General features: G+C 39.9%; 1 protein-coding gene across 1 annotated transcript in view; it reads left to right on the forward strand.

Moving 5' to 3' along the window:
- TAPT1 (transmembrane anterior posterior transformation 1) overlaps window positions 1–26428 on the forward strand; it is a 61756-nt gene extending 35328 nt beyond the window's left edge. Inside the window, exons 4-14 of the mRNA XM_070613107.1 lie at window positions 1976–2138; window positions 4522–4657; window positions 6049–6146; window positions 6319–6388; window positions 10454–10534; window positions 12882–12991; window positions 14396–14455; window positions 14824–14892; window positions 17838–17914; window positions 22342–22502; window positions 24276–26428. Of these exons, the coding sequence (XP_070469208.1) occupies window positions 1976–2138; window positions 4522–4657; window positions 6049–6146; window positions 6319–6388; window positions 10454–10534; window positions 12882–12991; window positions 14396–14455; window positions 14824–14892; window positions 17838–17914; window positions 22342–22502; window positions 24276–24493 (1243 nt within the window). The 3' untranslated portion in view covers window positions 24494–26428. The remainder of the gene's footprint in view (window positions 1–1975; window positions 2139–4521; window positions 4658–6048; window positions 6147–6318; window positions 6389–10453; window positions 10535–12881; window positions 12992–14395; window positions 14456–14823; window positions 14893–17837; window positions 17915–22341; window positions 22503–24275) is intronic.
- Window positions 26429–26892: the final 464 nt, after the last annotated feature.

Genomic DNA, 26892 nt, shown 5'->3' on the forward strand with positions numbered 1-26892 from the left:
CAGATAAGGATTCCTCTGGGTTCCCTGAGGAGAAGAGGGCCAGAGTTTGCTTGGGAGAGACAAATGGCCTGGAGAAAAGAAAGGGGCAGAGAAGTGAGGGTAGAGATTGATCAACTTTATCCTTGATGCAGTTTTGCCCAAAGCTTCAGCTTTAACTGCTGAGAGTAATTTCGCTCAGTTTATTATGCCTGTCTCAAGACATGTAGTCTGACTTAGAAGATTCTGACCAGTGTCTCCATTTGGGCTCATTTGTTCAGCCCAGTGTCTTCCCATCTACTTCTAGTCCTTCCTGGAACACAGTCTTCACAGAACTTGCCTCTTTTCAGGACTTGCGAATATCCCATATTCTCTCTGTAAACAGATCACATTCATCCCTGGCTGAAACCATGTGCAGTGTGCATTGTAGAAAACAACAGTGAGGTTCTGTATCAACTGCTCACAGAATGGGCACTGCGTGCATCATCCTTATCTTGTAAAACACCGTTCCAGGTGGCCATTTGGAAAACTTACAGATTTCTTGTTGAACTCTACAAGGGTCTTTGGACAGAAAGAGCCCGTTGAATGTGGACTAGGATTAGAGAGAGCGCCAGTGAATAGGTAGCCAAGGAATACCAAATAAGTAGATCAGAACGCTGATGGCCAGCTGGAAACTGAGGTCACCCCTGAGGTATCTGCTAGAATGTTGTCACGAAGGTGGAAATGAAGAGATTCTGCAGCTCCTAATGAAAACTCTTGAGGCTTTTTATTGATTATACTATACATAACAGCTGCCAGAAGAGGAGACTGACCATTTTTGTCCTGAGGAATCAGCCTGCGGTAGACTTAGAGCATCTTTCCCATTCTTGTCACAGTAATTTTGTATCTAGTGAAAGAAATCTTAAATTTCTTCTTTTCTCGTGTATTTTTGCTGTGTTAGTAAGATGTTCCCGTTCATAATTTAGATTTAGCTCTTAATACTCTGACCTCAGAAGTAAGGAATGATTCCTCTCACATTAATTAGGAAAAAACTATTTTCAGCTCATGTCACAGAGGACTAACTTCTGTAATATAAAAGCTATCCTACAAACCAGTAAGAAAAAGATTGTTGAGAGTATTCATGGAAAATATAAATAACTTAAATATATAAAGATGTCAGTCTCCCAATGAGAGAAATTAACATTGAAACTGTGCTAGATACCATTTTTCACCAGATCCAGGGATTGGCAAAGATCCACAAGTTGATCAAACACTGAATCCTTGCACGTGGGCTGCAGGCTTTCTCATGCTTTTCCAGTGGAAGTATAAATTGATACAACTCTAAAGAGGGCAGTTCACCTGCTTCTATCAAAATGTCGAGCGAACATAACGTTGAAATTTCAATTTTAGGAATTTATTCTACAGATACACTGTCATATATGAACCATGACATATACATTGCATTATGGTTTATAGTTGCAAAAGACTTAGAAATCTGTCGGTGATATATTAAATAAATTATGGTGCATCCACACAGTGGAACACTACACTGCCATAGAAATATGAGTTCCTTAAGAACCCCATGTGGAAGAATCTGTTATGCTGTTAAATAAAAACTGCACATACAAAGCAGTGTGCGTAGAATGCTAACATTGTGTGAAGAGGGCTGATCCAGCGTGCTGTAGGGCTTTGTGAGGGGTGGAGGCTTGTGTCATAACCATGGCAGTCCACTCACTGCTGTAAAGCCCTCTTAGCAGACGCCTGCCCTCGGTGTTCACTTGGTGAGGCTGCCCACTTCTAATAGCTGTTCTGGTTGAATATCTTCATAGTCTGAACTTGGGCAGGAAATTGCACATTGTTGAGTGTCAGTCAGTGTAACTTCCCTTGTTAGTTTGAAGTTTTTAAAAGATCAGCCTAATTCTCATTAGCTTTATATGCCAGTGTATGTCCAGTAAAGATGATTTATTTGGGGAACATATTAAATAAAACTCATATTTTTATTCCTTTTTATATGTTTCAGGGACAGACGTTTGCTCCAGCCTGCCCAGGTGTGTGACATTTTGAAGGGCGTCATTTTGGTCATCTGCTATTTCATGATGCACTATGTCGACTACTCCATGATGTATCACCTGATACGGGGGCAGTCGGTCATCAAGCTCTACATCATCTACAACATGCTTGAGGTGAGGCCCTCACTGACTGCCCGGAAGTCCAGCTCCCAGCCCGCACAGGCGTGGGCGACAGCACACAACTGCCAGCTTCCAGTACACAGTACTTTCCTACCGGCTCTGGTAACAGTGCTTCTGGCCTTTAGTTTTCGTACCGTCACTTGAGGACCTTGTTACAATGCACATTCTGATTTAGTGGGTCTGGGCTGGGACTGGAGAGTCTGCCTTTCTAACAGAGGTGCCTGTGCTGTGGGTCCTGGGACACACTTAGAGTCTCAGGTCCTGAGGACGTGATGTGTCCTTGAAAAGGGAAGGTGGGCACCTGCTGCCTGGACGTTTCCAGCCGGGACTCCCTTGAGAACGTAAATTGTCAAATGGGAGGGAAGTTTGTTTCACAAATTCATTGGAAACCCCTGTGTGCTTTTTGCCAAAACTTTAAAAATTATGAAGAATGTGTTAGGATTATCTGTGTTTGCTCCAGTAGATTTACATTTTAAATTGTTTTGAAATTTTTACATAGGGCAAGTAAATGTAAGTTTCCCAATCTCTGTAAGTACTTAACATTTTTAATACAATATACATCACTTTAAAGCAGTCACTGTGAAAGTCCGCATTTATACAAAAAATAAGCAATTACATGAAGCAAAAAAGTGCTTTGGTTTATAGGCAGAATCTTCATAAGTTTTTAAATGGTAAGCTACTCTAGGTTAAGTAATAAACTTTTAAGATTCAAATTGTGTTTTCCTATAGTACTTTTTGGGGACACAAGTGAGGTTGCCCTGTCTTTTCAGTTAGTCACGAGTGGAGTTTTCCTAATGAGTGGACAGATTTCTGCTCTGAGGCTGCGTCGCTGTAGGAGATGAGGGCTTCCCATCTCTTTACAGAGCCATGGAGCTCTAACTATCCTGGCTACTCCCCAGTCCACGACCGAGATGGTTTGAACCCCCCCAGCTTCCTGCTGTAGGCTTGTTGCTGGACACTTGCTTTGCCCCATCAAGTGGGATGCAGACAGCGGGCCTGGGTGCAGTTTGTGAAGTGCCGTAGCCATCATGCTCTACCCGCCCTCTCACCAAGAGAAAAGCCGAGGCCTCCTCTCCTCACCTTCTGCTGTTTGAGTGGCTCTACATACTAGGGCCCTACTAGTCTCCTTTACTGCCTTCCCTCTTAGGGAGTGTGGGTGATAAGGGCTTCTCCTCACCCCTACACTTAATGTGCATGCCTTCTGGTTTACAGGGCCCTCTACAAGGTGGTATTATTACTGTGATTAGGAAATAGGCCAAGAAAAAGGATCCATGAATTGCTGATCGAAATGGTTTAAACACTCACCTCTAGACTATAGCTGATGATATGGTTTAAGCACAGTGGACAAGAGTCCAGGCTCTAGTCTAGAGATAAACTGCTTCCAGTCCTGGTTATGATCCTGTTATCCTGCACACGACACACAGCTGCTGGTGGCTGAATGTCTCTAATCCTCAGCCTCTCATCTGTGAAATGGAGATACTAGGAGAGTTATGAGGATTAAATGAGACAGAACGTAGAAAGGGCTTAGCACAATGCCAGGCATATGTGGTAAGAGCTCCTAAGTGGGAGCTATTATTCTGCATTTGGCAAATATTTCATTGACACTTGCTGTGTGCCAAGCACTGTCTTAAACCCTGACAATACAGACGAGAACAAAGCCTGATCTCACAGAGCTTATATGCTACAGGTGGGAGAGAGACAGTGAACGGGAGGTATTAGGAGATGAGAAACACCATGATGAAGAAGACAGGTGAGGCATTAGAGAGCACGGAGCCATAGTGATCGGATGGTCTGGGAGAGCCCTCTCCTAGAACGTGACATTCCCACTGAATCCTGAACGATGTGCCCTCCTATATCCTTTCTTCTTTTCATGTATCATACTATGTTCATGGAGAGCAATACCTGAAAATGTCTTTAGGAAGCAAATCTGCATATTCTGTGTAATAAACCTCCAACAAATTACAGCTGTTGTTGTTTACAGATGTTAGGTGTGCGTCAAGTGGGTCAAATGATCCATTGTCCCAAAACATGTAAATTTGAATCTTGAATTGGAATTTAAAGAGTTAAAACCAGAGGGACTTTGATTATGATGTGTCCTCTCCCTTTTATTTTTGCTACCATGTGGGACTTTCCTTATTACAAACATAGTTAATTAGATAAAGTCTCGTTCAAATAATGCAAGAATTTGAGTACTCCCTGTGTGTCAGAGAATAAAGAAATGTCAGGAAATAAGGAAACAAACATCTCTGCTCTTTTGGAACTTACCTTCTAGTTGGATTTAAAAAGTCAGATCACCAGTATTTGAGTTGTATCTGAATTTTAATGACGTATTTAAATGGAATATTAAGAAACACCTTGTCAATAATGTTTTCTTTAGGTAGCAGATCGTCTGTTTTCATCATTTGGACAAGATATATTAGATGCTCTCTATTGGACAGCAACAGAGCCTAAAGAAAGAAAGAGAGCCCACATCGGGGTGATTCCGCACTTTTTCATGGCCGTTCTCTATGTCTGTATCCTTTTAGACTTACTAGAAATTCCACCAGTTAATGCGTATTCTGCATTATTTTATTTGTTAGCTGTTTCTCAGATTTAAAGATGTGTGTGTGTGTGTGTTTATCCTGAAGATTAATGTGAAATAATCTACTTTCTTTTGAGAAATTGGTTATGATATTTGTAAATTAATTTAAAGAGCCTCACGTATGCATGACCGTCTTCACTGCTAGAAAACAGTTCTAGTCTCAGTGTAACTGATTATAAGGAAGGATTTTAGGATAAAAGTATAGTGTATTTATATATACTTTACATTTATGTGTATCTATATAACTTTTGTACTTGCATTGGAATTTTTCCTGAAGTTATCTTTAAACAAAGAATTCTTTGTTTAAAACTTGGACTTAAAATGGACTTAAAATGTATCCAATTCATCAGAAGTAAAATTTGAAATTGGTTGGGGAGGAATTTTAGAGGTTTTATTTCCCCCTCCTCCTTTCTGATCTTAAAGCTTTTCTTTCAGAGAGTAAGTGCTTTACTATATAACACAGTGTCCATCTGTGTGTAGCCGTACATACATATTTACAGACACATGCACCTGCACTGAAGTTCCATGTGGAATCAGAATGCGTTCACAGAAATGTGTCATGTGATTTTTTTCATACTGTCTCCGAGAGAGTGATACTGGCAAGAATTGGATTAATACTTGGGAAGTTAAAGGACTAAGTAGGAAGGTTTCTGTGAGAGTAAAAGCTTGTTCCAAGTACAATGAAGTAAAACGGTTACTGTTCTAACTTAAAGCATTCCATATGTATATGACTGTAATTCTGCAACTTGTGGATGTGTTCAAAAACGACGTAGGAAGGAGAATCTTTATTTTCAGACATTTCTTACTGTCTTACATTCCCCATCCCCTGAAGACCCATAGAGGAAAATCACTTCCAGACTAACTTTTACTTTGTGTTCTGTTCTATTTTAGCATGCAAATTATCTTAATTTAGACTGTATATATATATATAAATCTCTTCTTTCAGTATTTACCATAATTCATTCCATTTATTTAACAAACTTTTTGAGGTCCTGTTTCCCGGGCTTTGTGCCAAGTGCCAGAGACCGTAGCGAACATGACCACCATGTCCCAGGATGCACAGTCTTGGTGATTGGCTGCACAGAGATTCCTTTCTGCTTTTGTTTGTTTCATATGGGTTGCATACATCTTATCCTGTCAAATTTATATCAACTATAGCTAACAGAGAAATTATAAAGATAATAAAATACTTATGTAAGACTTGATTTAAAAAGCATTGTCGTCTTTTTCTCCCATTATTTACTGTCAAAATTTTAAATTATTATCTACTAATATAATATGATAACAGACTTAAGTTTTTTCCTTGACATCACTTACTGCTAGTTTTGCATGCAATTCTTATAATGGTTCAAGCAACAACTCTCAATGTAGCTTTTAACTCACACAACAAGTCACTGCTTACTATCATGATGTCTAATAATGTAAGTAAGAGATTTTATTTTACATTTTTGAGGGTATATGAGTACGTTAGCAGCAGTGTTCTGGATGGGATAAAATTAGTTTTTAATTATGCTCCAGGAAGTTTTATATGTAGCATGTCCACTTTTAAAGCTGTTATAATGATAAAAGTCATATTTCTGTTTACTATTTCAGTTTGTTGAAATTAAAGGAAGTGTCTTCAAGAAGTTTGAAAAGAACAATCTTTTTCAAATGTCAAATAGCGGTATGTACAATTAGATTCTCCTTGCAGCTTTATGCCGTATTTTGCAATTCATTCTGAAACTCTCATGTCATGTTTCCTATGAGCCACTGTTTCTTTGACTTAAGCTGTGCTTTCTCTTCTTCTCTCATCATCTTTACTAAGTTTTCTTATTATTTTGGTTATTGTAATCTTAGGATGTTTAAAATGATAAAAAAAATTATAGACATTTGTATAGTACCGTACAGTACTTTCAGAAGCTTCTCATTAATCCAGAAATTTCTTGGAGGCAGCTAACATTATTCCATGATATAGATGCGGAAGCTGAAACAGAGAAAGTAATCTGACTCTCCCAAGGTCACCCACATAGCTACTAAGAGCAGAATTATGACTGCACACCTCAGCTTGTCTCTCAGTTCTGAGCTTTGTCAGTTATGCCTTACTGCCTCCTTTCTAATTCTGAAAAAGTGTGAAGGCACAAAGTATATCTCTGGAAACATTCTCTTATATAGTTATGAAAATCAGAGAGCTTAGTGTCTTGGTTTTCAAAGTGGAATCCTGGAGTGGAGTCCCTGAGACCCTTCCAGGGAGTCTACAAAGTCAAACTGGTTTGATAAGAATACGAAGACGTTAGTTATCTCTTTCACATGTGGACATCTGCACTGTGGTGTGAAAGCCGTAGTGAGATATCACTGCACACCCACCAGAGTGGCTGGTCCTGGAGCCTGACAGTGCCGACTGTTCGTGAGGGTGTGGAGTGACTGGCATTCTCATGCACTGATGGTGTGAGTGTGAAATATTACAGCTGCTCTGGAAAACCTTTTGGCAGTTTCTTAAACAGTTAAATGTTTGCTTACCCTATAATGCAGCAGCAAGAACATGTTTTCGCAAAAGGGCTTGTACAAGAATTATTATGGCAGCTTTAGTCATAGTAGCCCCAAACTGGAAACAACCAAATCCTACTATCAAGAAGAAAGTAGATAGACAACTTTTGGTATATCTACACTGTGGAACACCACTTGGCAATTAAAGAAAACTGTTGTATTCAACTATATAGATGAATCTCAAAAGCCTTATACTAAGTGAAAAGAGGCCAATCACAAAAAAGTACATTCTGTGTGATTTCATTTATGTGAGGTTTATGATCAGACAAAATTAATTCATGATGATGGAAACAGAAGAATGATTGCTTATTGGGGATGGGGATAGACTGGGGACAGGGGCCAGTGGTGGCCCTTGGATCTTAGAGCCCTGAAAGGCAGTGTGGTCCCCCTTTCTGTGTTCAAGCGTGCACTGCCATGCTCTGTGAATTTGAAATAAAAGAGGAGGGGAGGGAAAAGGAGGGAAGGGACTAAATTCTAGGTTTTTTTGGTCAGCTCTGGAGTTAATTATGGAATATATTGATTCAACTAGAAGAATTTCATTTGTTCATATTTTTTATTAATTTATATCCATATCCTGCTTCGACTAGGCACTCTTCATAGAGCTTTAAACTAGATGTGCAGATAAGTTTTAAGGGTTTTCAGTCTTCATGTATTGTGAGGAAGAGATTGTGAACAATTTTTAACCTTATCGCCAGGTTGTTGATGTAATTAATATCACTTTTTCTTTCTTTTATAAACAGGTCCCCCAAATTTACACACTCTTAGCTTAGAAAGATTAGAGATTCAATATTTGAGTTTTAAGAAAATTCTGAAAACAATGGAATATTGCTCAGACAAGGCATGTGAGTTTACAAGAAATTCAGGAATATTTGGCTTAAAATGGTTAGTAATCAGCATGAAAAAGTCTTACTTTTTGTTAGAGGTAAAATAGTTCATGTTACAATGCAGAGTGATCTGCATTGTACTTCCTTCTATCTCCCTTCAGGTTTTATAAGAATTTAATTTTATGTAAGGTAGGTTTTAAAACCCACTCCCAAGTAAGAAAAATATCTGTCTTAGGCAATCTTGCTGATATTTCAGGTGGCGCTCAAAGATTAAAGGGGTAGGTAGGGAATCCCTAAAACCTGCTTTTTCACATGTTGACTCTGAATATATTGCCTTCTTCACATGCATTAGCAGCTCAAAAATGAGAGCCATTCCCCAGGATACTGGTAGTCACACACCACATTCATCAAAACAAAATTCATCAGTCTTTATTAATCTTTACAGTATCTTGAAATAGTCTGCTTTTCTAAAATCTGTTTTTCCTTAAATATCTCTCTATTAAGATGGAGTTTTTTCCCCTTTATCAATATCCTTTGAATTGAAATGCTTGTAGGTTTTCTTTATGTTGGTCACTATCATGTGTCCAAGAATCAGATATGATTCATTTAAACACTGCTATTGTTTTTGTTTCATTATATCAGAATTAATAAAAATTATATTGGCTTATTTGAAATAATATTTTAAATTTTTCAAGGCAGTTTCTTTCCAGATAATTCTGTAATGAACGAAGTCAGTATTATGTACCACACTTGGTAGAAGCATCAGAAATGAGTGTATTTCTTTGCTAAATTTGTTTATGGAAATTGGAAATCCAAAGGACTTAGCACACATACAGACGCAGCTTTGTGAGTAATCATACAGAATTCCAACTAAAGGTACATTGGCAAGTTTAATTAATCCCGTGAATTAAGTTCCACAGTTAATTATAAGTAGCAGAGAATACATTTTGTTTCAGATTATGGAAATTATTCTAGGACAGACTTTTCTTAGCTTCTTCCTTTAGCCTGTATTCCCTTTTGAAATCACAAAATAAATTGAACATGTGATTTTTAACCTGTGTGCTTTAAGCACCACACCTGCTTCCTCCCAGTTTTGCGATGCCTTTCACAGGCGCACACCTGTGCTCTTCCCCTTGCTACTCACTGTGCTGTGAGTTTACACCCCAAAACATGGTATTTCATAAGAAATAACTCTACAGTTTCATAGTAGAACAGGAGTTTGTGCCCACTGGCCTTAAAGAAGTCAAGGGACAGCTCAGACCCCCTCAAACAAGGACTAGGAGCTGAGCTGCCCTGGAAAAGAAGGTGCTGCGCCTGGCTGGAAGGAGTTCAGGGATTTAAGGAAGACACGTGGAAATGCCAGCGCGCTCACAGAGACCAAGGTTTAGCTGTAGAAGTCCAGATCCTTTCCTGTAGTGTAACAGGGAAAGGTGGAAATCGGAAAAGAGGACAAAGACAATCCCAGGAGGGCCTTCAAGGTGGAATTGAAATGCACAGGGCTGTGGTGGGCCCGCAGTTGAATGGCATGGTGAGACCCCGAATTACTGAAATCCTAGAATATTCAGGAAATGTCAGCAGATGTATACAGATATATTGCGATGGTTTGTTACATGAGCAATGGCTTCTAGCCATAGTCCCCACCATTACATAGACACACAAGTAGTTGTGCCAAACTTACTGCACACGTAAATTTATTTCATTCCATCTCTTGATTACATAGTATCTTAGACTGTAGTAAGAAATAACAGCTTAAAAAGTGAAATGTGTAAACTAACCTTTAGCAGGGATTTAGTTGTTTGCCTTCATTAAGTTCATTCGGAGTCCTTAGTGACTTATGGTACATATCATTATGAAACCTAATTTGGGGGTGGTTTTTTCTCCCTAAGTTCTACATATACCCTGAGTAATGCTATTGTAATACTAGTACTCTCTTAGCTAAAGAATTCATCAGGTCACTACTTGTGTGCTTACTATTTACCAGACTGGAAGTAGTCTGAGATTCCCAGAGGGGTTTTATGTTACCCAAAGTCTTGTATTTTACTCTCTGCTTCTGTTTTTTCTTCTTTTGTAAAATGAAAACTGTGTTATATGGGCCCAAAGCCCAGTGGAGGAGTCTAATGATTCAGTCTGAGCAAATTGATGGTTTGAATATTTTTTGAAGTTTATAGAAAACTGGAATTTCCATAGTAGAATTATGTTAATAAAAGAAGTAAATGGCTTACCAATGTAGCAGCATTCTCTCTCGCTCTCTCTAATAGTATATTTATTTTACAGACATTTATATGTAATATAGTAATTTCATGTTCTGACTAAAATTATATGTACAGTATATTTTTGTCATTTATATGCACTATAGCGTTCGTATGTTAATTTTTTTTCAGATATTAAGGAACGATTCACAAATTATGTGCTTTTGCTAATAGTTTGTCTGAGAAACATGGAACAGTTTTCTTGGAACCCAGGTACGTAACTCTTAACAAATACAGTGCCTTCTAATTTTATTCTTGAACCAAAAATCATTCTTTTACATGGAATAAAATGAGTATTGCAGAAAACTTCAAAAAACTTGAGCTGTTCCACTCTGAGTATTAGAAGCACCTGTGTCAGCAGAATGGCCTGAGTATATTCTCTGTGCGCTGGTGGGATGCCATACCTGGTATGGTAGTCTTTGGCTCATCATTTCTTATAAACCACACAGCATCTCTAGTGCTCTGTACTCAGTGGGTGAGTGGACCCTTCTAACCCCTTTGTTTATTTCTTTAAATGTAGTATGCTGTGGTTATCTAAATATAGTCAGATCTCCTTCATTTTAGGGATTCACCAGAAGAACTTTTGCTCTTTCTTAACATTTGTCTTTTACCCACTTGCTGCCTGTTAACTAGCATTTTGAATAAGGATAAATTAAAGGAATATAAGGTAAAGCAGTGAATTTTGTTGCTTACATCCACCTCTGAATCAAGGCTGACAGGAAGTTGTCAAACTCCACGAACATCCATTCAGTTAGCAGACGCTCTGAGTGGATGCTGTGTGCCGGGCACAGGGCTGGGCGCTGTGGCACATGTGGAGGGTGCTAAAATTGTGTCAGGCTCACAGGCCAGCAGAGGAGAGAGGCAGCTGTTGTGCAGTCTGGTAATGCTGAAGTGAGCTGGGTGGGAAATGATCACGTGCTCAGCTTTCTCCAGTCATTTAGTTTTTTTATGTCTGCAATTTTTTTTCAACCTTGTTCTTATGGTATGAGATCACGTTTTGCATTTCATTTATTACCGCCAATACTATGCATGTTATAGACATGTGAACTTATTCTTAATTTATTTTGATTCATTGCTAGTTCTTAGCCATGAAAAATCAGAAACAGACGTAAAATGAGATATGTGATCTTGGAAACATGTTTCCAGAGTTATTTTCTTGTAGAAGCTATAAGATCAAATGACATATTTTACAGTGGCTTAAGTTCTAATCTGAATAGATCCAGATGCTACCTGACTTGTGGCAGCAAAGCCCCTCTTCTACACATTCACCTGGATTCTCTGTGTACGTGTGTTCTTGGTTTATAACTCAGTCAGCCAACAGGGTGTCCATGAGAGGCAGAGAAGTGAGCATGGGTGGCTGGTGCCAGCAGAGTACATGTGGGACCCAAAGCAGAGTTTTTGTGCCAAAGGACAGTAATCCCTAACTCTGCTGACAACTGGATGTCTGAAGTCATATTCTCACTTGTACTTGACTTTCAACAAATTTAATTTGCCTCCTTTGTCACTACTGTGATAGAGCGTATAATAAAAGGAACCCTCAAGTTGGTGAATTCATCTTTCTTTCACTCTTTCTTTAGTTATTTTAAATCAAAATACTATTTATGGAAGCTTGCCCTAAGTTCCCAAGATCATGAATAACATAAAAAGAATACTAGCTATTTTGTAGGCCAGGCAAATTGCTATACACTTTACATCATTATCTCATTTAATTCTCATGATGGTGATGTAGATACTTTTATTTTGTAGATGAGGAAGCTAGAATTTAGATGACTGAGAAACTTTCCCAAGGTCATATGCCAGCTAGCATCAGAGTTTATTGTTGAAAGAGGTCCCCTGATTCCCAAAGCCTCAGCATGATGCGGACTCACTCAACTGCCGTGCGACGTCAGCACGTATAGCCCGGTCTGTGTCGTCGCCATTGCAGTCTTCAGCCACCCCAGCTTGAATTGCCATAGGTCCCTATCAGCATTTCTAACCTATTTCTTGCTCTGTTCCACTCTTATATCCTTCTTCTGGGTCTTAGGTTATCTGTTTGCATTTTTTATCAGGTCCTTGATACTGAATTGACATTTTAATAAATGTGGTAAAGGTGAGCAAACTTGACAAATTATATCTGTGTGACGGTGAAATAAATGATTGATCAATATCTTTGTCATAGTAATCAAAGAGGGGAAAAAATTGTTCCGTTGACCTGAGCACACGTCCCTGCCAACTATTTGCTGTCACATTGGGGCAGCTATAGAATTAATGGATTTTAAAATGAGCCTGCCTGATTAGTCATGCCACCAGTACACTGGCTCCATGAAGGCAGGTCCTGCCCCTCAAATCATGCCTGGCACCCAGAAAGTACAGAATATTTGTTGAATGAATTATCCTTTAACTTGATAAAGTATGGCTATTTTGATATTTAACTGAATGCTAGTTCTATCTCTGTTATTGTTTATTGAAAACAGTTTAGTTTTGCTCTGTGGAGATTTCGGATTTCTGTGGTATCCTGTGGTGTTATGGATTCTGTTCATATTAAGAGACTTAATTGTCTCTTTTTTCCTATACTTTATAGATCATCTTTGGGTGTTGTTTCCAGATGTCTGTATGGTGATTGCATCAGAAATTGCTGTGGATATTGTAAAACATGCGTTTATCACCAAGTTCAATGACATTACTGCAGATGTATGTATTTTAATAATTCAATGTTGAACGTTGACTTCTGCTACTTAATCTTGTAAAATCGTAGAATGACAAGTTTAGGTTTGCATTTATGAAGATAATAAAAGAGTACTACTACTTAAAAGTTAGACTTACAACTTTAAATTTCTAAAAATTATTACATTACTGCAAGAAGGTTTTTTCAGTATTGAATAGCGCTGCTTCCATACTTTTGGGTGGCAGTATAGATTGCCCAGTAGTTGATGTCAGTGTCACTAACTCACAATCATTAAAAACTGTTAATACTATCATAATCTCTTAAACATTTTAAAACCACATTGTTTCTATTTAAAACGTTAGACTATCAAAACTATTCTCTCTGCTTGGATTTTTAAAATATTTTATATTTAAAATGAATTCTTCTGTGATTATGAATAGGTCTATCTCTGGTGAGTTCTAGAAGACAAGAGCCTATGTTTTTCTGGTGAAAGCATTTGATGAAACTTTGAGAGATTTGTTTTATATTGTAACCAGATATTCTGTAGAATTTCCAGAAATAGATATGTGGCTATAGGCTCCTTGTATAGAAAGCATAAGAGTTTCCTAGTGCATTCTTCATTCCTACTCAGTCCCAAAATGAAAACTAATTTCAACAGTTTTCTAGATTTTACTTGTACTTTGTCTTACTCTGATACTTACTGTTTTATTGCAAAAGGCAAAGATTTAAATCTAATGGAGTTGCAACTACTACAATATGATTTTGATTATAGGTTTCTTAATGCTTTAATATACTTGAATAAAATATGATCTTACACTTTTTTGTAAAACACTGACAAAGTGATTTCCCCATTTACTCTCTTAGCTTCCTCAATCCAGAATGATTCCCTTTTCATGGGATCATTTTCTCAGTATCTGAAATCAAAATTAATAGGCATGATTCAGCCACTTGGTGCAGTTTTTAGTGGAAATGACCGTTTACAAGTGCCTTCATAACTACTGTATTCTCTCAGTTTTATATCTTGTTCAGTGTCCATTTTTCTAAGAAGGAATCAGTATCATTAGACATATAGTAATAATAATTTTTTAAACTTTTCACTTAATGTAAAATTTCAATTTTTTTTAATATATATATTACATTACTTAAAATAGCCACTATTCCCAAAATTCTGAACTGTCAGGATCATAATCATTGAATGTTCATCTCTTTGAAAAGAAACCTTTAAAAGGCCCGTGAACGTAGCAGTCGGGGGAGTTGAGGCTCTGTTTGCCCTACTGTAGGAAAACAGAGGGACGCCACCCAGAGGTCTGCTAGGTTGTTAGCACCTTTTTCCTGCTCAATTATGAAGCATTTTCATCTACAAAGTCTAAGTCTTTCCTCATTATATATTTGTGCTGTGTTACTTAATATTGCATTCTTATTTGTCCTAGGTCTACAGCGAATATAGAGCCAGCCTTGCTTTTGATCTTGTTAGCAGCCGACAGAAAAATGTGAGCATTATATCAAAGACATAGTCTGAAATTAACTGAACAGTGGTTTAATTTAGCATGGAATATTAGTTAAGAGAAAGCTGTGTAACTCCTACTTATCCCCATTCTAAATATTTAGAAATTAAAAATAATATTAACATTGAATACAGTATGATTTTTACAACATTGTAACAGTTGTACAACTTTATATTTAAAACTTCTTATGAACATTTAGATTCCCACATCATTTTACTAAATTACATAATAGGTGCCAGGTTCTCTGCTTGCTCATAGCTCCACCTGTTTAGAACATTTGGTGGTGATGAGTGAATAGTACTTTTTAAATGCTGTTTAAATCCCTTAAACCCTTTTCCTCTCCCTCTGTCCAGGCGTATACTGATTACAGTGACTCTGTGGCACGGAGGATGGGCTTCATTCCTCTCCCACTAGCTGTTTTAGTAAGTCTGTACTTTCTTCCCTTTTTTATGATGAGATAGCCATCATTATAGAATGTTAATAAATAGATTATCAGTAAGTTTTTTCAAAAGGACTTGATATAAAAATTAAAGGTAAATGACTTCAAAGGAAATTTTGTTTTAAATTTTAGCATTATTCTTTTGGATTTTGAGCTATCCAATAGATAAGTGATATTAAGAACTGTTTTATGTAATGGCTTTCCTAACAATGAGAATACTCATTTTTGCCTATTCATTTGGCAAAGATTTTTCTTTTTGAATGGAAATACCTGGTGGGAGGCATTGGCGTGGCCACAGTAACACATACTGGTGGAAATATGAGTTGATCCCATACTTCTAACGGGCAGTTTTGACAGTATTATGCTTTGATGGAGTAATTCTAGTTCTAGGACTTTATCCTATGGAAATAGTTTTAAAAAAACAAGGCCTATGATTTATAGGCAAGGTTATACATTGCAGTGGCATTTATGGTAGTAAAAGTTTGGAAACAAATGAAACAGATTAATTAATGGTGTGCTCAAATGAAGAAATATTCTGTATCTAATAAAGTTACTACTTTTAAAAATTCTTCTGAAGTTTTTACAATGACAATTTCTACTGTTAGACTTAGGAAATAGCATATATTTTTTAAATATCAGCATTGACATTTACTAGATCAACCAAAAAATAGTCATCAACTTTGAATATTTTAATGAATTGCTCAGAACAGCCTTGCAGAAAGTTACTAGTCACATGAGGCTGTGATAACATTCATTAAGAAGATTTGCTGGCTGTACCTATATTTGATTATATTCCTTGTTGACTGCCTATTCTCAGATCAAAAGAAATGCAACCATCTTCTTGCCAAAGGACATCTAGAGTTCTCCTGTAGATGCAAAGCCTCAGGGAGATGTATAAAGAAGTTGTAGGTCATGCCCACTGTATTTTAGATCAGCTTGCCTGACTTTTTTAGAGGATGGATGATTAATCAGTTTAATGTTATTCAAATTTCAGTGTGACTCTCCAGACAACCACATCCTAAATGTTTTCAATTATATTAGTAACTTGTTTCTTACATAATAATGTAACTTTCTTTTGCTTGGATAAAAGAACTCTTAGTATTTTGGAAAAGCAGAGGATTTTACAGAGTAAAATTATTTGTTAAAGTTTTAAGAGATTGATAAAATAAAATATTAAATTTTTCTACATTTGTTCCTACAACTGGAAACATACAGTGTGAGGATATACTTAGGTTGCCTAACTGATTATTTAGAAAAAGCGTTGGTTCAAATGGTTAGATTTAAATGTGGCCCTGCATTGCCAAATAATAATTGACTATCTAATAACTTATTTGCTAGAAATCTTTATTTATAATTAGTATGAATTTTTTAATTTAATATTTTTACATTTTCCTCCAGCCTTTATTTTTCAAGTGAGTTTTTATTGTTGTTATACCAAAGGTTTCAGTTTAATTAGTAATTGATTAATAAAAGACTTCTGGAATGCTTCCTGTATTTTCCAAGAGGATTACCCAGTTATCTGATAATCAAGCAGGTTTTCTTCTGCAGTACTTTTCTCGAAGAGCTCCACAGTGACGCTGGAGCTTTGCCAGATATCCAGGAGCCTTGAGGAGTATTCCGAGGCCTCAGTAATCCAGTTAATTCTTTAATTAAAGCCCAAGAGTGGCAATGTTTCTTTCTAAATGTCACCTTAGGTCCTAAAATGAATTCATATCCAAAAAAAGTAGGAGAAATCATGTATTAAGGTCTCATGGAAATTAAATATTGGACTTACGTATCTTAAAGTTACCTAATAATATACTAGATAAAAAATGAAGTCATTTAAACCTTGAAGGTGATCATTGGTTTGCCTGTCCTGTTCCTGAGAACATCCTAGAGCCACGTTAACCTCCATCACAAGTGTTTGTACGACAGGTCCTTTTCCCTTAGAGAGTAGGGCAGAGATGAGGATGAGGCCTTCTAGATCAGTGTTCTTACAGTGAAAGTTTGTTAACAAATGGCAGTCCATTCCCTCTGCCTCCTCCCAATCGTTGTTTTGTTCAAAGCATCTTAAAAATATCGTTTAAGCTGTATCTTGTAATATTTAAGACACCCTAATAGACCCTTCCATTCGATGATAGCATTACTAGATCAGGTCAGTTATTTTCCTTGATTTCCATTTCCTGATTAGAGCATCGCCAGACCCTAATACATGGGCACGTGATTAAGCTGAGCCTGTACGTGTAAACCTTTCCCAGCGACGGGTCCCCCCAGATTTATTCAGCAGACCTTCCATGGGATTTCTGTGAGATAAGTAAGAAATAGGTGTTTAACCATAACTATCCAAAAGAGACAAATTTTCCCACCTTTAAGTAATTAATTTTGTAGTAGTATTTAGTGGTTTTGAACAGTACAAACCTCCTAAGTTTCCCTGTTCTCTCCACTCCCTACGAGTGAGTCACTGGGGGTTTTTTAAAAGAGTCAAAGAACAAAAGACAGAAAAAGCAAGAGTAAGGGACATGCCCACGAAGTGGTTCCAGCTCTGGTAGGGGCATGTGTGCAGGATGAATCCATTTGTCCTCCCAGAATCATTTTTGATTTTAAAAATCAGCAGATTTGCACCTTTCTCTGGTACAAATAGACGTCATCCATGCACGAGGTGTAATGCCCGACTTCAGAGAGTCCACAGCAGTTGAATGTTGTGTTAGCCACATGCCTCCTGCACATGCCTGATGGAATCCAAATCTGCCGCAGAAGTCTCACAAGCAGCCAGATTGTGGCAGCAATCGACAAATCTAGAACTGCTTACTTGGATTTAGACAGAGTCCCAGGAGTGTGCCTAGAGTGTTAAGATCAGCATGGAGAAGTCTTTATTTAAATATTAACTAATAATTCTGTGGTTGTGTGTTTTGTTTGTGTGTTTTGTTGTTTTGGTTTGTTTCTGGCTAGCTCATCAGAGTTGTAACAAGCTCAATTAAAGTGCAAGGAATCCTGTCTTATGCCTGTGTCATACTCTTCTATTTTGGGTAAGATTAACTATTCTTGAATATGTTTTTGGTTATTCAGTAAAGTATAAATGCAAGATGTAATGGAAGTTAATAGCAACCAAATCATACTTCACCCATTCCAGCTGTCCCGGGGCTCCCTGACAGCTTGTACCTCCACATGTATTTGTGACTCAGTGAATTCTGGTTAAATTAAATATTTGGTAGTAGTATTAATAACCCTTTAGATTTTATTTTAACTTTAGTGAAATCATTTACATAAAGCCCTTTTTACTTAGGATTTAAGTTTCACTTGTATTTTCTATTATAAAATAAAATCCACCATTGCAATCACTTTTCTATGTTCAAAATGTCTTTGAATTTCTACTATTTGCCACAGTCATTGTTAGCATGCTCTAGACCTGTGCCATGTAAACCCAGAGAAGATGCAGAAATGTAGTTTCCCTGTATATGACATGCCGACTTTTCTCTGTAGATGTGTTGGTCTCGTAGCTTACTCTCTGACTAGAGAGACAAACGGTAACAAGTAAACAACTAAAACAATTTAAGGGAGTAGCAAGTGGTATGAAGAAAATAGCAATATAAAATGCTCTTTTGAGGGGCTGGCCCCATGGCGAAGTGGTTAAGTTCACAGGCTCCACTTCAGCAGCCCAGGTTTCAGATCCTGGGCACAGACATGGCACTGCTCATCAGGCCATGCTGAGGTGGTGTCCCACATAGCACAAGCAGAAGGACCTACAACTAGAATATACAACTGTGTACTAGGGGGCTTGGGGGAGAAAAAGAAGAAAAAGAAAAAAAAAAAGATTGCCAACAGATGTTAGCTCAGGTACCAATCTTTCAAAAAAAAAAAAGTTAAAATGCTGTTTTTGCCATTGTTAGTTTTTCTCAAGAAGTGAACTTAAGATAAAGTAGCCCAGCCTAGCTTCAGATTTCTTAAAAAGAAAAAAGGGACCCTGTCCCCACACTCACTTGACCTGTGGCAGGTACACTGTGTAGGAGCTGTGCCCAGAGTGTCGTGTGTGAGACGGTCCGAACTGAGTATCTCTTGAGGAAAAACATGGGAGGGAAGCCTAGCAGTAATAACCTGGCTGGGAGATTTACTCAGAATCTTATTCCAGGATGAGGTCTGCCTTCCAGAGACTTTGGAGGTGGGCCCAGTTTTGTGTTTTGAGTGTGTTTTCTGCACTGCTCTCTGCCTGGTGCCTGGCACATGGCAGGTGCTCTGGAAGCTTCTGTCGCAGGAGCACGGGCACAGTCACTTGTGGTTGTCTGCACTGAGCATCATGAGGCATGACTATGCTTGCAACACCTTCAGAGCCGTGCAGCAGTACGCTCATGTCGGTAAGACCCACCCACGGCAGGATAGGATTCTGATCAGGTCACATACCCTTTACTGTTTTCCATCTGAATGAACACGTCAATCCTTTACTTTATTAGGTTAACTCTCTTCAGTTTTTTGACATTAAAAAATGTAAGATGCTTCTTTTCTGGTACAAATGCTCACAATGCCCTCAGAAGTTCTTCCTAGCATCGTGCCTTGTTCATCAAGTGGTATTGCTATAATTGCTCCCATCCTTGTTTAACAAGCTAATTACTCTCATATTTTTCTTTTGACATAAACAAATCAGGACGTGAAGCCTGTGTATGCCACGTCTGAAAACCTTTATTTGGTTACAGTTGCCTGTACACCATTCATCAAAGTAGATTAAAATCTGAATTGTGTAGAATTCACCACCTCCCCCAACCCTCACCCCCGTCACCTCGCTCCAGCCTCTCCCCACTTCTCCCCCTCGATAGTCCAGCCAGGCACGCGCGCTCACTGACCTTTCCACTCTACTGATTGGTTCTGATTATCCTCTCCTCCTTCCAAATCCTTCTCCGAGCCACTTTGTCCATGAAGCCTTCTTTATCTTTAACCTCACCAAGCCCAGGAATCTCCCTTCAGCAAAAGCAAGTCAGAATTCAGTGGGGCCTCCTTAAAATGCCTCCCGTGCCTTCCCGCCCACTCCCAGTCTCAGCCTCCTGCCCCCCAGACTCACTCTTGCTTGCTGTGGAAGGAAAGCTTGTAGCCCTTGCTCTCACTGTCCGCTCAGCCCTGCTCAGGGAGCGCCTGCTCAGTGCCAGGTACTGGTCCTGGAGCTGTGAAGGGTCACCCAGAAAGAAGACAGGCGAGTGCCCTGCCTTCGTGTCACTGAAGGTCTAGTGGAAAAAAGACAACAACCAGAGAAACAAATTGCTGTGAAATGACAGTTGGCAGCAAGCCTCAGGAAGAAGAATATGGTCATGTAAGGACACGGCGAAGGACAGAGGTGGCTGCCTTAGAGTGGGCTGGGGAAGCCTCCTGGTGAGCTGATGTCTCAGTGGAGACTGGATGGAGGAAGGGAGGGTGAGCTGGTATTTCAGTGGAGACTGGATGGAGGAAGAGAGAGAGCCACACAGATGCCCAGGAACAGAGCGGGCTTGGCAGCGAGGACACAGGACAGGCCTCACACAGAGAACAGCGGGGAGCGGGGCGGCCGGAGCACAGGGATCCAGGCAGGATGGGTGGGAGAGGACCCAGTCACCGCGGAAGGGGCCTGGGTTCTGCTCTGAGGGAGCGGGAGTCACTGGAGGATTCTGAGCAGAAGAGGGCTGGGTGCAGCTGGCTTTGCAAGGCCTCTCTGGCTGCTGTGCAGTGTCAAGAGGAGAAGCCGTTACAGTCATTGCAGGAAAAGGGAGCCATGGCTGGAATTGGAGCAGTGGCAATGGAGTGGGAAGAGTTTGTCGACTAGGTGCGTGTTTTGAAAGCAGAACTGGACAGGACTTGCTGATGAATTGATTGGGTGTGCGGTGTGAGGGAAGAAGAAGAATCAAGTATGGTTACAAAGTTTGGGGCCCAAGCAATTAGGCAGTGGGCTTGCCGTTTACTGTGATGGGGAGGCCTGTGACATGTATACGTGGGGTTTTGGTTTTGGGAGGGTTGGGGTTGCCATCAAGAGTTCTGGTTTGGATTTAGTAAGTTTGAAATCCTATTAGCTGTCCCCTAGGTGGTGTCAGGGAAGCCGTGGAAGGTATGAGTAAGGAGTTTAGAGGAGAGCTGGGGCTTGGGGTAAATTTGGGAGTGTATGCGCGCAGAAGTCCTTGCGGCCGTGGGTCTCTGTGAGGCCCTCAGTGTTTGCATCCTTTGTCCTGGGGTAGGGAGGCTGGGGGCTGTGAGGGAGGCCCGTGTGCTTCTTGCTTCGACCTCCTGTCAGGCCCGTTATGAGACTTGCCCACACTGACTTGTAATTTCCTGCTATTGCCAGGATTTCGTCTCAGGCATAAGAAGCAGCGACCTGCTTCTTCACTTGCTGTGAAACTGGGAGTGAAGTCCTGGGTTCTGTGTCATTTAACAAATGGCCCTGGATGTGAGAAGATACCAATATGAAGAGGGGTTGTTTTTCTTTGTCAGAATTTTTTGCCAGATTTGTATCCAGTGCCTTAAAATATTATGTACCTTTTGGCCCAGAGATTCCACTTTAGTAATTATAGCTATCTAGGAATTTATCTTAAGGAAATACAGATTTAGCATAAATTTTTTTAATCAGAAACTTTTTAATAGAAGCAAATACTGGAAATAACCTAAATTTCCAGAAGTTAAGGGTTTGGGGGGCTTTGTTGTACGATAAAACATACAGTGAAATATTATAAGACCTTTAAAGTAATGTCAGCGAGGAACCTTAACTAGTGTTGAAAACTATTCATGGTATATTGTTAATGTAAAACAACGGTGATAATAAAATCGCAAAACTGGTTGACGCTACTATGTGCCAAGTCTGTTCTGAGCACCCTAGGGAAATCTTCTCCTTTATGGAGCAGGTGGTTCAGAAAGTCACTTAGGTCCACTCAGGTTCTAAGCACTGAAGTCAGGATTTGAACTCAAACACTTGGACCCAGAGTGTGTGCTCCGGCTTTGAACTCCAGTCCCCTACTGCCTTGTAAAAGAGAACCCATTTCTGAACAGCGAAAAAGTACAAATCACTGTCTACTCAAAGCAAAAATGACAGAAAGATACTGTAGCAAATGTCACAGTGATTATCACCGGGTGGGGAGTTATAAGTTATTTTATTGTTTTCTGTTCATCTGCATTTACTAAACGTACTTGTTTAAATCGCGAGAATAAATGTTAAATAGTTTAGTACCAGGTAAGACTTCTAAGTAATAGAATTTCTTCTTATAACGAGAACTGAGGAATTTATCAAAATTTTCCCTTGTGGTAAAGAAGCCTCGGGGGGCTTGGACGTTGCATAAGGAGGTCACACTTCTGAGACCTGGCCCTCTGACCCCTGGGCCCTCTGACCCCCCTGCTCATCCTCTTTCCCCCTTTCCACTGCCCTCGCAGCTGCTTATTAGCAATAGTAGTGGATGGCATTCACAGTGATTGAGATAAATCCCAACAATGGTTGGTTGTTTCTCTCTGGTTTTAGGTTGATATCCCTGAAAGTACTTAATAGCATCGTGCTATTAGGAAAATCATGCCAGTATGTGAAAGAAGCCAAAATGGAAGAAAAGTTGTTTAACCCTCCCCCAACCAACACTCCAGGCAAACCATCCAGTAAATCACAAAACAGATGTAAACCCTCCCAAGGTATGTTTGGTTCTCTTCACCGCTTCTCTGACGAGTTAATTGTCTGAACGGTCCCTAGTAAATTGTAAACTGTTGTAAATAGTGAACCACTGACTGTTCGGGCAATGGTTAGCTTTCAAGATCTGATTTCACTTTGCTTAGTTCTTTAACATTTGTATTGTAGCTCTCTTCACAGACACACTAACACAGCTCTGAGTTTTTACCTTCATTTCTTGCTCAGTAGATGATTACATGGCAGGTCCAGGGAACACAGCAGTGGGAAGAAGGCAGAGTTTTATTCTGGATTGTCGGGGAGAGGGGAAGAGAGCGAATAGTGAATATGCACTGTGTCGGGTGGCAGTAAGTGCTGGACAGATGGCTAAAGCAGGGGCGAAAGGCACGTGTGGGATCCCAGGCAGAGGGCTCACGCACACATACAGAGGCCCCAGGCAGGAATGGGCTTGCCATGTCGAGGGACAGCTAAGGCCAGGGTGCTGGAGTGGGACCGATCCCGGGGGAGAAGGGCTGGAGAGGAGTCAGAGAGGCCACCCAGGGCCCTGCAGGCTGTGTGAGGACCTTGGCTCCTACTCTTTGTGGGAAGGGACCATTGTAGGGCTTGGAGCAGAAGAGTGATGTGATCCAGCTGACATTTTAAAAGGATCTTTCTCAAGCTTTGTGGAAAACAGAATCAAGAAGGGCAAGCCCAGAGTCAGAGGCCAGAAGTGAGGCTGCCTGGCTCAGAGTAGGAGTCAGGGGTGTGAGTGAGAGAGCTGAACCAGATCCGGGAGAGATGTGGAAGAGCACAGGGTTTGCTGATGAGGTTGTGCAGTGTGAGAGAGAGAGGAGGTAAGGATGATTCCAGGGTTTCTGGCCTGGGAGAATTGGAGGAAGAACTGGGACACTGACTTCATTTTTGTCATTAGATGGCAGTTCCCTGTTCACATAGGTATTTTCGTTTTTTCATGTGACTTTTAGTTTAGTTTATTTGTAAGTGTATGGAGCACCTGTGAGCCAGGTAGTATGTGAGATGCTGGAGATAGAAACATAAATAAGTCATGCTTTCAGGGCCTCACAGACCGATAGGGGAAACACCACAAGTGGATAATCTGTATAGATGAACAAGGGTCATACACAGGGGTATGGAGGGGACGGGAGAGGATCGCTGCCTGGTGGCGGCGATGGCTAAATTAAATTTTGAAGGGTGAGAAGAAATAGGCCCAGTGAAGACGGCTGGAGAGGGCCCTTCAGAAAGGGACCAGCATGAGCTCAATCCTGGAGGCCTGAGGAAGCATCCCGAGGACTGGCAGCTCAATATTCTGAGTGTGTGGAGTTTGCTCTGCAAAGGGGCAGGAGATGAGAGTTGAGCTGGGCCCAAGTTCAGTCTGGAGAGAGGGCCATGCCCATTGTGTGTGCTTTCCAAGGAGCTAAAATAAAGTGAAATAAAAACTCGTAAAATCACTTGGAAATAATTCTTTCATTATGAAGAACATAAGTACTATTAGTAAGATGAGGATTGCATTTGTTTCGGCTAACTAGATAATTCATAGCGGTCCATGTGTGTTCTGTTATACTGGCTCCTTCAGCACATTAAGAAATTAAGAAGTGTCCATCTTACTTTCAAGGGTCCTCCAGTCTAATGGGGGGCTGAACCCCGTGAGCACATACTGCAGTTCATGGCCCCTGCATCTGGAGCCATGTAATAGGAAGTGCATTTTGGATGTGTGTGTGAGTGTCTGTGTGGGATGTCTTGGAGGAGAAATCCTTTTCTAATTAAATGGATCTGTTTTTCCACAGAAGAAAACCTTTCTGCTTCAGTCACCAGCCAGCCGGTTCATCAAAAGGAAAATGTCATACCATTACTTGTGACAAGTAATTCTGATCAGTTTCTGACAACTCCAGATGGTGATGAGAAGGACATAACACAGGACAACTCTGAATTAAAACACAGATCCTCAAAGAAAGACTTGTTAGAGATAGACAGGTTCACAATTTGTGGAAACCGAATTGACTGAACTCTGCGGCTTGGTGTGCTGAAGACACCAGGTCCCGGGAGAGCAGACGCTGTGCTCCCAGGACGGACAGACGTGAAAATGGCACTTAAATATTTATTTAAAAACTTAAATTATTAATGGAAAGCAAGTCTTAGTATCTTCCTTCCAGTCACGTGGTCTGGCTGAAGGTCAGGTCATGGAACAGCAGCCACGTCCAGCCTCGACTCTGGCACACTTGGCGGGTTAGGCAGCCGCCTCCTGCTCGAGCACTTCCGGCCGCGGGGAGCAGCAGCAGGGTCGCTTTTGCTTTGTCCACCTGGGCTTCCAGAACATCGGATTTTGCCCCGAGGCCTCTGCGGTGTAAGGATCTACCTGGCAAACTGTGAAGCTTCTCCACGGCGTCCCCTTTCCAGTCTCATACTATTTTCACCAACAGTTTCAAACTGGACTTCATCTGCCAAAGCATAAAGAAATAATTAAACTTAAGTCAAGATAAATGTTCTTAGCACCAGAGTAATCCTTGGAGATATATCTGAATTAATCAGAATAAAAGGCTACCTTAAATAAGACTTGATGAATAGTAGCGTTTTATAGAAAAAACCCTAAGCCAGTTTGTTTATTTAAAAAAAATGAATGAAGGTTATGTATCACTGAGAAATTGTTTCATAATTTTTCAGTTTCCTCTTTAAAGCAAAATGTGACCTGTGCATTGTTTAATTGCAGTGGATAAAATAGAAATTCCCTTCCCAAAAGGCACTTTTTATACTGAAAAAGCAGAGCAGTGTTAACTTTAATGTATAGTTAACTGGTTTTGTTTTAAAACTAATTGCTTCTAAATTGTTACAGTTAAAAGGATTTGGTGTTGAATAGGCTGAAGAATTGTCGGTGTACAAAATTCAGAGATGTTAGCTTTAACTGGGTTTTGTAAGTAAATACTCTTAAGTGGACTGGGCAGTGCCAGTGCCTGGGATGAGGTCTGTACTCTGTGGGAGCGCGTCTGTGTGGGGAGGTGTGACTGTGGGAGTGTGCCCACTGGGGCCGGGCAGCCCCGTGGTTGAGGAGTAAGTGGCCTGTCGGGGGGTGTGGTGGCTGTCTGGGTGTGGGAGGTGTCTGGGTGTGGATGTTGGGAACAGCAACCAAAAGGTGCTGTTTGGTCTTGTTTGAGAGCGAGACTCCGTTTCTGCTCACTTACTAGTTTGTGGCCTGCATCATAGGACAAGTTATTTTCCACCACATTTTATCTTGAGAAACCTTTCTGCACTTTTGTACAAATTTTACGATGTCTAATTTCAGAACACCCAGATGTCGCTGTTGTTGCCCCTGTGACGGCCCCATCCTGAAGTTGCGCTCCTGTGCTGCTCTTTCAGGCGTGTGATGTGCAGAAGATAAATTTTAGGTGATTTGTCTATTTCCTGGGTGAAATAGAAAGCGAGCTTTAATGCTTTGGATTGTTGATTTAAAATACAGAAGTGAATTTTCATGTTTTGCATTAACTAAAGAAATCTGGAGATTAATGTTCACATAGGGTAAAAGAAGAAATTGTACAGAAATGCTTTTGTGAAACCAGGGAGTACTTTAAGTTAAAAATGAGAAGACTTTTAATTGCTTTGTGTATGTTTCAGTGAAGCCCCATCTTAGAATTATTATTCTTTTCTCCGTCTTCTCTTCACCACCCAAAGGAACAGTGTCCGTGATGTATGGGAATAGTTTGGGGAGAACCTTGCCAAACACAGCCCTGATCAGAGCAAGAATAGGATTGGGGTACTTCTTTCAATTCAGCTTGAATTATTCTGTTATTGTGCTGTCATTTTTGGAAGATTTCCATTTCCTTTGCAGAATATATTGGGAGTTCAGAATGGTGTTCGTTTCTTCTGTTAAAATGGCATTCAGTACTAATTTTATAAGTGCATCTTGTGTGAAACTCAATAAATTCAATTTTGTAATCTTTTTTAAAAAGGTCACTGGATTTATTTTAATAATGTTCACTGTTATATTGGTGGAGTTGTATTTGAAGTCTGATATTTAAAGTAAGGGAAAAGAAGGCTAAGTATCTACGTGACGTGTTTTGCTTTTAACGTACAGCTTTCTTTTTGGCAGGTGAGGAAGCTAAGGGGGCTCTTGAGGGTGTGTGTGGCACTTTTTTGAAGGGATTAGATCAGGAATTACAGAACGCATAAGCTCTAGAAGGATGAACCACCTGCAAAATGGGTAGTTATTTTTGAAACAGCAACTTTTTTCAATAAGCATATTCTCATTTTATTTTCGACGTGTCTACATGAGAATGTAAATACTAGGGAAGGTGAGAAATGGCTATAATGTCAGGATTAATCAGGTGAGTGGAATACAAGAAAAATGCATGAATATCTTGTTGGGCTTGACTTCACAAATATTAATTGCACAGTCACTGTGCAGAGCATAGA

This window comes from Equus przewalskii, chromosome 3, assembly GCF_037783145.1.
Source record: "Equus przewalskii isolate Varuska chromosome 3, EquPr2, whole genome shotgun sequence".
NCBI lineage: Eukaryota > Metazoa > Chordata > Mammalia > Perissodactyla > Equidae > Equus > Equus przewalskii.